At 42.8% G+C, this 12,863-nt stretch overlaps 1 protein-coding gene across 2 annotated transcripts in view; it reads right to left on the bottom strand.

Annotated features, from left to right (window-relative positions):
* LOC139566059 (ceramide kinase-like) overlaps positions 1–12,863 on the bottom strand; it is a 35,481-nt gene that overhangs the window by 15,249 nt on the left and 7,369 nt on the right. For both annotated transcript variants that reach the window (XM_071386917.1, XM_071386916.1), the window contains exons 2-4: positions 1,452–1,574; positions 1,170–1,292; positions 349–474 (exon numbers count right to left, since the gene is read on the bottom strand). In XM_071386917.1, coding sequence (XP_071243018.1) covers positions 349–474; positions 1,170–1,292; positions 1,452–1,574 — 372 coding nt within the window. The remainder of the gene's footprint in view (positions 1–348; positions 475–1,169; positions 1,293–1,451; positions 1,575–12,863) is intronic.

Below are 12,863 nucleotides of genomic sequence, written 5' to 3'. Positions count from 1 at the left end.
GACCTGGCACACCAAGTGGGTGCAATTAATTATCAGGTAGAACAGAAAAATCAACAGGCTCTGGACCTTGTAGGGTAAGAGTTGAGTACCCCTGCCCTAGACGATCCATGGTCTTCCCAAAGCATCCCATGAATCATAGATGTGTTTGGAATGGATTCCCATGTTTATCGACTATCACAGCTTCCATTACAGTGTTCCATTGATGGATGGTGCTATAAATAAAACCATATTCTTGGGAGTGGTTGGCGGGTATAGGCTGTTTGCCAAGTCAACAAATAAATATTTGCCGGGCCATAAAAGCTCATTTTTTATTTAAATGTTAATTTAGGCCCTCTGACAGGAACTCACCGATCACGTCGGTGGAGATGGAGGCTCGGGAGAAGAGTGGGGCTACTCTCTGCTCGTAAATCCACTTCCCGCGTTGTTTTCCACTGTAGGGATTGATGTACACTAGCAAGCGTTTCGGTCGGATGCCTGCAAAGTGAAGGAGAGCCTGTTTGGTCATTAAAAATGGAGGACTCAACATTTAGTTTAATGGACGGTAGAGTGTGACTGTCTGACAACTTCATGAAGTTTCATTAACCAACAAAACTTTACAGAAATGCTCCGTTATCAAACTGACATCCTCTGACTGATTCTCTTAACGTTCTCCAGAATAAATTGTTGGGAGACTGAAGGCTGGATGAGCAAAAAGCATTGGAAAGATACTTCTTGGTAAGATGCTAAACAGTGTATTAATGTGAGTATGTTTTGTTATGGTGTTTGAATGTTTGTTTGATGGTGGGAAAAGGGGGTACCAAGCCAAGTCGCCCATGGGCATACTTTACCCGTAGGAATACTTTGTCTAAGAACACTAGTTAAACTGGGCGGACCATCCGCTGTATTTTATTGGTTAGTTAGCTAGCTGTATTGATGCAGGCTAGACTAGCTTAGGGGTGTTTTTGGATATTTATTCTTTCTTTCCTTGGGTCCAGCTCAGCCCCCCCCCCCCCCCCCCCCATTACCGTGTGTTTAAACAATAAACCATTTGAGTTTGACGGTAAATTTAAAGTTGTATGTGATTTTGGTTTTCAGTGTTATAATTTGCATGAGTTATGAGTCTTGTTTCCATCCCCCCTAGACTGCAGGGACAAAGAAACTCGTAACAGTCTGCATTGAAAAGGACATACTGAGTAGTGAGAGCTGGTTGTTGATCGTCTGGACCCACTGTTGACGCTGTGCCTCGTCTAAGCAATGGAAGATGATGTCTTTACAGCGCCAGCAGTGATGTTTGGTCCTCTCCGTGTAGGACACTATATTTAGAAAAAGAGAGCGAGCAAAGACAGAGACTGAAAAGTCAAGAAGGGTACCATCATTCCAACGAATTCATGGCTTGTTAGGGTAGATTAAACAAAACAAAGATGTCTGCCTCCACAAACCATCCCATGCCAGATGATGTATCCCTCCCCTACCTGTAAATGCATACGGATACAACAGAACTTTATGCTTCCTTCCACCATCTTTGTTTGTTTGGTCTTCCTCTTCAGTCTCTCTGGCACCAACTATCTCTGACACCAGCAGAAAATGGTGGTCTGCTGTAAACATTAAGAAACACAGAACAACAGTTAAGTACCCCCATAATAACACAGAAATTACACAAAGGACAGATTGACCTGAGGTCAGGATTTAGAATTCAACAATAGATTCGATATCAAAAAGGCAAAAATAACCTGAGGTTAAATTTACTTGAATGGGCATTTAGGGTCATATTCCCCAGTGGTTGCATGAATGAAATCAAGGAACTTTATGTCTTGGGACCATGTGAATGCTTGGAATGAGCCTTCCTGTTTTGTTGACTTTCCTATTAACAGGCTGTGGGCACTACAGCTTGCATCACCGTATGCCAGTAAACATCTCATGTGACCGTGCCACACTGGGATTAGGGTGACAGTATCAGAGTCATTATGGCTTTGTTCAAGGGAGTGGAAGGTTCAGACCAGCCACAAGGTGACGTTAATGATCTACCTCATAGTCATATACAGTACCAGTCAAAAGTTTAGACACACCTACTCATTCATGGGTTTCTTTATTTTCTACATGGTAGAATAATAGTGAGGACATCAAAACTATGAAATAACACATGAAATCATGTAGTAACCCAAAAAGTGTTAAACAAATCAAAATATATTTTATATTTGAGATTCTTCAAAGTAGACACCCTTTGCCTTTGACAGCTTTGCACACTTGGCATTCTCTCAACCAGCTTCATGAGGTAGTCACCTGGAATGCATTTCAATTAACAGTTGTGCCTTGTTAAAAGTTCATTTGTGGAATTTCTTTCCTTCTTAATGCGTTTGAGCCAATCAGTTGTGTTGTGACAAGGTAGGGGTGGTATACAGAAGATAGCTCTATTTGGTAAAAGACAAAGTCCATATTATGACAATAACAGCTCAAATAAGCAAAGAGAAATGACAGTCCATCATTACTTTAAGACATGAAGGTCAATCAATAAGGAACATTTCAAGAACTTTGAAAGTTTCTTCAAGTGCAGTTGCAAAAACCATCAAGCGCTATGATGAAACTGGTTCTCATGAGGACGCCACAGGAATGGAAGACCCAGAGTTACCTCTGTTGCAGAGGATAAGTTCATTAGAGTTACCAGCCTCAGAAATTGCAGCCCAAATAAATGCTTTGCAAAGTTCAAGTAACAGACATCTCAACATCAACTGTTCAGAGGAGACTGTGTGAATCAGGCCTCCATGGTCGAATTGCTTGGGCCAAGAAACACGAGCAATGGACATCAGACTGGTGAAAATCTGTCCTTTGGTCTGATGAGTCCAAATTTGAGATTTTTAGTTCCAACCGCTGTGTCTTCGTGAGACGCAGAGCAGGTGAACGGATGATCTCTGCATGTGTGATTCCCACCGTGAAGCATGGAGGTGGTGGTGTGATGGTGCTTTGCTGGTGACACTGTCTGTGATTTATTTTGAATTCAAGGCACACTTAACCAGCATGGCTACCACAGCATTCTGCAGCCATCTGGTTTGCGCTTAGTGGGACTATCATTTGTTTTTTAACAGGACAAGGACCCAACACACCTCCAGGCTGTGTAAGGGTTATTTGACCAAAAAGGAGTGTGATGGAGTGCTGCATCAGATGACCTGGTCTCCACAAATCACCCGATCTCAACCCAATTGAGATGGTTTAAGATGAGTTGGACCACAGAGCGAAGGAAAAGCAGCCAACAAGTGCTCAGCATATGTGGGAACTCCTTCAAGACTGTTGGCGAAGCATTACAGGTGAAGCTGGTTGAGAGAATGCCAAGAGTGTGCAAAGCTGTCATCAAGGCAAAAGGTGGCTACTTTGAAGAATCTAAAATAAAATATATTTTGATTTATGATATTTCATAGTTTTGATGTCTTCAATATTATTCTACAATGTAGAAAAAAGTTCAAATAAAATAAAAACCCTTGAATGAGTAGGTGTCCAAACATTTGACTGGTACTGTCATAAACGTCTAGGTCTACAGCCTAACCTGCATCATGACGAAAGCCACTTTTTGATTATGAAAATGATAGAGGGCAGCACGAACAACACTTGAAAAATGATCACTCATAATATGAGCTGCTCCTCATACACACTGCAGCAGGGTACCCCAACTGGTGGCCCTAGGGCCGAATTTGGCTCGCATGTGATTTTATTTGGCCCACCAAGTTGACCCCCCCCCCCCCCCCCAAAAAGAAACACTGTTTAATTTATTCAAAGGAATCCCATGCATAACAGAGTGATATGTGATCGTATAGAAATGTAAGCAAGCTACGAAATCATTGTTTTAGTCAAATGTTATATCTGTTTGAGCTTCTTGCAGTCAATTTGCAGTTTAAAATGATTTGGAAATATGTTCCGGGCCCCCTGACCATCCTCTCAAGAATCTAGTTGATGATCCCTGCCCTATAGGCATGTGTGTTGTACCTTTTAGTGTTGTGACATGGACAGTCAGCCAACTTACACACACTCGGTCAAGCATAACCATTGGTTCTATATTTAGTCATATTAACACATATTATTGTCGACATAAAGAATAATGGAGCTTTGGAAACATTCCAGTACTGGAAATGCTAAACAATGAGAATAGCGGTATTCCTTGTACATTCTCCAGTATATTAGCGACAGTATATCCACAGAAGGGGTTATTCTTTAGTCACATGTGGACTCTGTCTGATTAGTGATAGCAGAGAGATGGGACGGGTGACTCCAGGTTTACAGCCCGTCATAATCATAAGGTCTTGGGCTTAATCTGTTTTATCACTGTGACGCTATGGGCGTATGACATGACGGAATAAACCAAACTGATTCACTCCAATAAAAATATGAAATACATTGATGAAACACTGGGTAAGTGGAAGTTCACTGGCACAACGACTGACATTCCAACGGACCCAAAGTTGCTCTGCCTTCACATGGCATAACGCCTAAGAACAAAAAATCTGGTCAGCAAGAAACTGTCAACGCGAGGAAAGTGAACTACAGTGTCATGTGTACATTTCCCGGCCTCGGTTATCTGCGGCTGGGCCTCGGTCATCTGCGGCTGGGCCTCGGTCATCTGCGGCTGGGCCTCGGTCATCTGCGGCTGGGCCTCGGTCATCTGCGGCTGGGCCTCGGTCATCTGCGGCTGGGCCTCGGTCATCTGCGGCTGGGCCTCGGTCATCTGCGGCTGGGCCTCGGTCATCTGTGACTGGCTCTTCCTCTTCAAGATATGTCAGTATTAGGAGCTGATGATTATAGAGCAGACCCAATTTGCATAAAGCCTCTTAAGCCGGTGGCTAACTAAGCACTGCCTTGAATCACTGGCTTGAACAGCTGACTCACCTACCACGCTGAAAACACAAACCAATTACTGTTGCCGGACAGTATGTGACCTGACCTGGCAGTGTGACACAGGTTAGAAAACACAGGAGCTTTTTCCACACACTGCTCACTGGTCTGGCACAGCTATAACCAAGAGAAGTTGTCGAACAACCACTGTGTATAGAATGCACAGTGCTTCGAGATTGTATTGACAACATGACCTAACTGGGACCCGAGAGCTTTTAATAGTCAGGTCATATGGTCAGGAAAAACAACTCGGTCCTAACGTGTACAGTCAGATCTCACCAAGGAAAGAAGTGTGAATATTATCTCATAATATCAGGCTTATACAAACACCCCAAAGGGGGAATTAGCAGTCCTCCAGCTACAATTAAAATATATTTTAAAGAATCTATAGAGAGGTGAGCTGCGTAAAGCAAAGCATGTTTTTTTTTATAAAGTATTTAGTCGGCAGTTTTTAACCTCAAACCCATTGCTACTTGGCCTGATAATGGAATAGTACCATTTCTAAATGATAACATTCCTAAGTTCCACCATGTCACCTCGCTCCTCCACACACTCCACTGGCTTCCAGTCAAACCTTGAATCATCTTCAAGACCCTGGTGGTTGCCTACGGAGCAGCAATGGGACCTGCACCTCCTTACCCTCAGGCTATGCTCAAATCCTACAATCCAACTCGAGAACTCTGTTCCGCCCCCTTAGGTCTCTTGGCCCTCTGTCCTGGCACCCCAATAGTGGAATAAGGCAAGCTTCCCCCTAAAGTCAGGACAGCGGGGTCCCTGCCCATCTGTTGAAAACTTCTGAAAGCCTATCTCTTTGAAGAGTATCTTAAATAACCTTCACGGTGCCCCCAGCCACCCCTCCCAAAAAAAAGGCACTTCTCTTTTCCCACTTGCATTGACTTTGCTGATAAATACCTTGTTGAGGGAAAACGCACATGATACAATTGTGATACATGATACAGCTGTCTCACCTAGCTATTTCAAGATGAATGCACTAACTGTCAGTCGCTCTGGAGAAGAGCGTCTGCTACATGAATCAAACGTAATGTAAATTAGGGTTGTGGTGGTCATGAAATTTTGTCAGCTGGGGATTGTCACGCAAATAACTGCCGGTCTCACGGTAATTGACCGTTAATGAATTAATGACCATTAAGATTAATTCATCTCCCGGCTTCCACACATAGCCTGATGCAGACCTTTGGAACATCTACATTTGAAAAAAGTTGATAAAATCCATTTAATATAGCACTATATTCCCAAACTGGGGCACCTAACCCCAGGGGTATACGCAATGCCGCAGGGGGTACACCAAAGAAATATTGGGTTTCACATTTTCAAACAGTCCATTTAGATTTTCCAACGGGGCTATACATTTGGGTGATGTTTTTTTCTCTCGCTTGAGTAGCCTCGTTTCACCGCCCCAAATAAAATGTAGCCATCTAGTGTTCAGGGAATTAACAAGACAATACAGGTAGCCTAGTCAAATAATTAACATCCAATCACATGAACCATTACTCTCTCGCTGGAATTCCACTTATGGTCCATATGTGGCCAAACGTAGCTGCTGCTCATTCCGTTTGCTCGAAAATTGATGAATTATTTCAAAAAGTAAGGCCCGTGTCCTTAGAGACACATACCAGCTCTACTGGTAATACTGCTACTACCAGCAGTACTACACCTGCACCTGTCGAAGACAAGTTGTTCTGCTTCCACGAGCACATCCAATGCTAGCATCAGTAATTCTACATTTGTTGCTAGCCCAGCTAGCATGGACACTGACAGTTGTGAATCTGATGCAGCCGAAGAGCTACTGCCCCCTTACCCGGGAAAGCACCGAACAGACAGGGACGTTGGACCATCGAAGAGGAGCAAATATGATGAGAACTACATTGACTTGGGGTTCACTTATATTGGGAGTAGTGCCTTTCCTCAGCCAGTGTGTTATATGTGCAAAAATACTCTCACAACTCGATGAAACCTTCACTCTTGTGCAGACATTTAGAAGCCTGCCAATTTGAAAAATAAGCCACGGGAGTTTGAGTGAGAATTAATACGACGTTCGAGTAGTAAAACATGTATAAAAGCAATAGATACCATTAATAAGAAGGGGCTAGAAGCATCTTATATGGTGAGCTACCGAGTGGCTAGGACAGGCAAGCCCCATACTATTGTGAAGGGACTTAATTCTTACTGCTGCCGCGGATGTGGCTGGGACAATGCTGGGGGAAAAGGCTCCCAAAAACTATACAATGACTTCAGAAAACAACACTGTTTCACGACGCATCAGTGACATGGAAGGAGATGTTTTGAAACAGTTACTGCTTCGCATACAAGCCATTGAATTCTATGCATTACAGCTGGATGAGTCAACAGAGGTGGCAGGCCTGGCACATGTCCGTTAAGTTTATGGGGGGTCAATTAAGGAAGACACCCTCTTCTGCAAACCACTGGAAATCAGGACAACAGGAGATTATATTTTTAAAGTACTGAACAGCTTTGTGACATCAAATGGACTTTGGTGGTCAAGATGTGTTGGGATCTGTACTGATGGCGCAAAAGCCATGACAGGGAGACATAGTGGAGTGGTAACGTGCGTGCAGGCAGTTGCTCCTGACGCTACCTGGGTACACTGCAGCATCCACCGAGAGGCTCTTGCTGCCAAGGGAATGCCTGACAGCTTGAAAGATGTTTTGGACACAACAGTGAAAATGGTTAACTTTGTTAAAGCAAGGCCCCTGAACTCTCGTGTATTTTCTGCACTATGCAATGATATGGGCAGCGAACATGTAAAGCTTTTACAACATACAGAAGTGTGCTGGTTATCAAGGGGCAAAGTATTGACACATTTTTTTTTAAATTGAGAGACAAGCTTAAAGTTTTCTTTACTGATCATCATTTTCCCATGTCTTACCACTTGCATGACGACGAGTTTCTCACACGACTGGCCTATCTTTTTTTTTCCTCGCCTGAATGATCTGAATCTAGGATTACAGGGACTCTTCGCAACTATATTCCATGTGCAGGACATAATTCAGGGTTTGATTAAAAAGTTGGAGCTCTTCTCTGTCTGGACAACACACAGGTCTTTCCATCATTGTATGATTTTTTGTGTGCAAATGAACTCCTTACGGACAATGTCAAATGTGATATAGCGAAGCACCTGAGTGAGTTGGGTGCGCAATTACGCAGGTACTTTCCCGAAACGAACCACACAAACAACTGGATTCGTTATCCCTTTCATGCCCTGCCTACAGTCCACTTACCGATATCTGAACAAGAGAGCCTCATCGAAATTGCAACAAGCAGTTCTGTGAAAATTGAATTTAATCAAATGCCACTACCAGATTTCTGGATAGGGCTGCGCTTTATCCTGCCTTGGCAAATTGCGCTGTTAAGACACTGATGCCTTTTGCAACCACGTACCTATGTAAGATGGCTAAATAAAGAGCAAAATTATTGATTATATTATTTGTGCCCTGGTCCTATAAGAGCTCTTTGTCACTTCCCACAAGCTGGGTTGTGACAAAAACTCACACCGATTCTTATATTTAATAAATGTATCGTATAGTGCGTGTGTGGCAGGCTTACAATGATGGCAAAAAACAACATTTGAGAGTGCGCTGACCCTGGTGCTAGAGGGGGTACGCAGCTGGAGGTTGAATGTTTGAAGGAGTACGGGACTATAAAAGTTTTGGAACCACTGATCTAAACCATTTTTTATAGTATAAAGAATACAACTGAACATAGCTGAATAAAATGATATTTTCTCCTAACGATTTCTAAGGAAGTGTGCAAATGCCCATATTCTGTGTTGAGCGGTTTACAAAGAAACAGGTCCTCCTATATACTTATTTTTTTGTTTTTTATGCAACTTTAGTTGTGATACAAAAGTTGGCTATATGTTTCGATTTTGAATACATTCAAACATTCAAGCAACATGATTCGACTAATGATGATTTGAAAAAAGTTGCATGAATGGCATAAGATCTGATTTGTTTCTTGTGCAGGCTGCACACATCCTTCTCTCACAAGATAATATTCTCACCAGGCATCGAATTTCCCTGCGGTATCGGTATGTGTGGCTGTAATGCCTCCTAAAAAAATCTGTGCTCTTGGGCTGAATATAACATTTATAATTCCCTTCTCCCGGCTGCCGTGCTCCAAAGCACCTCTCACTCACATGGCTCTCTCAGATCTCAATTCTTATTAGCCAATGCCATCACGTGATCGGGTCCTTCTCACAAGCATCTCAGCTAAGAAGTAGGCTACAAGTGAAGACGGACACATCGGGGACACAACTGCGCATATCCCTCTTATAGAATTCCAAGGCGCATATTGAAGATGTCAGAAAAACTGTCCACATTTAGCCTACTTTTTGTCAGCCAACAGATGAGTAGTCCTTACGAACAGCAAAAGCACTAGCCAATGTCAATTTACTATCCCCCATAGTACAAAAGTTTACCTATTCTATTGGTCGACATGTCCTTCTGTGCAAGAAATAAAAATATTGCAAACATACTCTGGGACAGTTGTGGGATGGAATAGACCCCCCCCCCCCCCCCCCAAAAAAAATATTTAAAGCAATAACGCTGATGCAACAGATCGTCTAGCTTAAAATGTTGATAAACTATTTCTTCACATTATAAGTGCAGCAATGAACACACATCTCATGTATCCTAGCCCATAGGCCTATATGTTATAATAGGGTTTGTGTCACACCTCATGTATCCTAAGGGCGAATGTTTCAAAATGAAATAAATTAGCGGGAAAACACTGACCACAAATGCAATTACGCATGTAATTGGTTTATTATAGAGGTGAATTTTTATGGTGAAAATTGTCTTCCCCAAACTTGAAACTCACACGCCGCCTATATATGCCAGTTAGGCTCTACACCGGTTGTTAAGCGGATTCATGTGCTTAATTTTAAGAAGTTATTTGGACACTTTAGTTGTGATACAAACCTTATCAAAAGATATAGGCATATGGGCTAGGCTACATGAGGTGTGATACAAACCCTATCAAAACATATAGGCCTATGGGCTAGGCTACATGAGGTGTGATACAAACCCTATCAAAACATATAGGCCTATGGGCTAGGACACATGAGGTGTGATACAAACCCTATCAAAACATATAGGCCTATGGGCTAGGCTACATGAGGTATGCGACTATGATTAGAAAAAAGTAGCAAAAACAAGGCATGTGCTGTTTCTTGCCTTAGTGTATAATCTCAAGTGATAGGCTAATATTACCACCCATCAGACTATTCTTAATTCAATCTTGTCTTTACATATACTAAATAATGTGTGCGAAATAAGTTTTAATTTAGAATGGAGCATTATCACGCACCTGTCTCGGAACAGGGGCATAGGGAATGCCAGGTAGGCTATACTCCTGTTGTAAAGTGAAGCAATCTGCTTAATATTAGGAAAGTAGTTAAATAAATATAGTAGGCCCAGCCTATAGAGAGCTGATGGGATCTTCTTTTAATATGTTTAAAAAATAAATTTAAAAAATCACATGCAATTGCATAGAAATGTTGCGTAACATGAGCTTATGAGCTCTCACGAAGTGTTTGATTTGACTTTCGAAAAAACATGCGAGCACATTTGTGGCCTGCTGGAGGTCATTTCAGGGCTCTGGCAGTGCTCCTCCTTGCACAAAGGCGGAGGTAGCGGTCCTGCTGCTGGGTTGTTGCCCTCCTACGGCCTCCTCCACGTCTCCTGATGTACTGGCCTGTCTCCTGGTAGCGCCTCCATGCTCTGGACACTACGCTGACAGACACAGCAAACCTTCTTGCCACAGCTCGCATTGATGTGCCATCCTGGATGAGCTGCACTACCTGAGCCACTTGTGTGGGTTGTAGACTCCGTCTCATGCTACCACTAGAGTAAAAGCACCGCCAGCATTCAAAAGTTACCAAAACATCAGCCAGGAAGCATAGGAACTGAGAAGTGGTCTGTGGTCACCACCTGCAGAACCACTACTTTATTGGGGGTGTCTTCCTAATTGCCTCTAATTTCCACCTGTTGTCTATTCCATTTGCACAACAGCATGTGAAATTTATTGTCAATCAGTGTTGCTTCCTAAGTGGACAGTTTGATTTCACAGAAGTGCGATTGACTTGGAGTTACATTGTGTTGTTTAAGTGTTCCCATTATTTTTTTGAGCAGTGTATAATAAACTTTGCCCACAGTCTCCCATAATGTAGTCAGGTAGCATTCTGACAGACAGGATTCCTGCTCTGTACTGTATGCACAAACAGAACATATTGTATTGTTTTGGATTCTCCTTCACGCTCCAGATCTACCCCTATACAAATAGGCCAAGAGGCCAAACTCACAGCTAAAATACGTTTCCTGTAAGCGCAGATTTTGAACCAGCTAACCCTCCAACAATCCTAACCATAACAACTGTGGGAAAATGACAACATGCAGTCATTCTAAAATTCCCATTAGTGGATCCTACTTCCTGTAGTGACCCTGAGGTCATGGAAAGACAATATATGCGCAGCTGTACTGCACAGGCTCAATGTTAATTTACTATATTGACTCAGTCATAAGTAAAGATCTGGAGGGGAGGATGATGTGGCAGGGCCTACTATGCTTTTAATACGGCAGTGGCTCTCTCCCTCACTACTGTACTGTGCTCTCAACACTCTACAGTATTGTGCTGGACAATACTGTACTATCCAAACATACGTCCATGATACACTATATATACAAAAGTATGTGGGCACCCCTTCAAATGAGTGGATTAGGCTATTTCAGCTACACCTGTTGCTGAAAGGTGTATAAAAAAAATGCATACAGCCATGTAATCTCCATAGACAAACACTGGCAGTATAATAGCCTTCCTTAAGAGCTCAGTGAATTTCAACGTGACAATGAAGGTGGCATCCTTCACTGTCATAGGATGCCACCTTTCCAAAAAGTCACTTCATAAAATGTCTGCCCTGGTCAACTGTATGTGCTGTTATTGTGAAGTAGCAACGTCTAGGAGCAACAACTGCTCAGCCGCGAAGTGGAAGGCCACACAAGCTCACAGAACGGGACCGCTGAAGCGCGTAAAACTCTTCAGTTGAAACACTCACTACCGAGTTCCAAACTGCCAATGGAAGCAACGTCAGCACAAGAACTGTTAATTGGTAGCTTCATGAAATGGGTTTCCATGGCCAAGCAGCAGCACGTGATCACCATGCACAGTGCCAAACGTTGGCTGGAGTGGTGTAAAGCTCATCGCCATTGGACTCTGGAGCAGTGGAAACACGTTCTCTGGAGTGATGAATCACGCTTCACCACCTGGCAGTCCGACAGACAAATCTGGGTTTGGCGGATGCCAGGAGAACACTACCTACCCCAATGCATAGTGCCAACTGTAAAGTTTGCTGTAGGAAGAATAATGGTCTGGGGCTGTTTTTCATGGTTTGGGCTAGGCCCCTTAGTTCCGGTGAAGGGAAATCTGAACGGTACAGCATACAATGACATTCTTCATTTCCCAACAATTAATATATTTTTATTTAACGAGACAAGCCAGTTAAGAACAAATTCATATTTACAATGACTGCCTACCAAAAGGCCTCCTGCAGGGACGGGGGCTGGGATAAAAAATAATCATATAAATATAATAAATATATATATATATATAAATAAAATCGACAAAACACACATCACGACAAGAGAGACAACACTACATAAAGAGAGACCTAAAACAACAACATAGCAAGGCAGCAACACAACATGGTACAAGCATTATTATTGGGCACAGACAACAGCACAAAGGGCAAGAAGGTAGAGACAACAATACATCATGCAAAGCAGCCACAACTGTCAGTAAGAGTGTCCATGATTGAGTCTTTGAATGGAGAGATTGAGATGAAACTGCCCAGTTTGAGTGTTTGTTGCAGCTCGTTCCAGTCGCTAGCTGCAGCGAACTGAAAAGAGGAGCGACCAAGGGATGCGTGTAGGTATCTCAGATAGGGGGGACTGAAGCCTAAGAGGGTTTTATAA

This window comes from Salvelinus alpinus, chromosome 37 (assembly GCF_045679555.1).
Source record: "Salvelinus alpinus chromosome 37, SLU_Salpinus.1, whole genome shotgun sequence".
Classification (NCBI taxonomy): Eukaryota; Metazoa; Chordata; class Actinopteri; order Salmoniformes; family Salmonidae; genus Salvelinus; species Salvelinus alpinus.
Note: the sequence above shows the minus strand (reverse complement) of the source record. Positions and strands in the feature narration are given on the sequence as shown.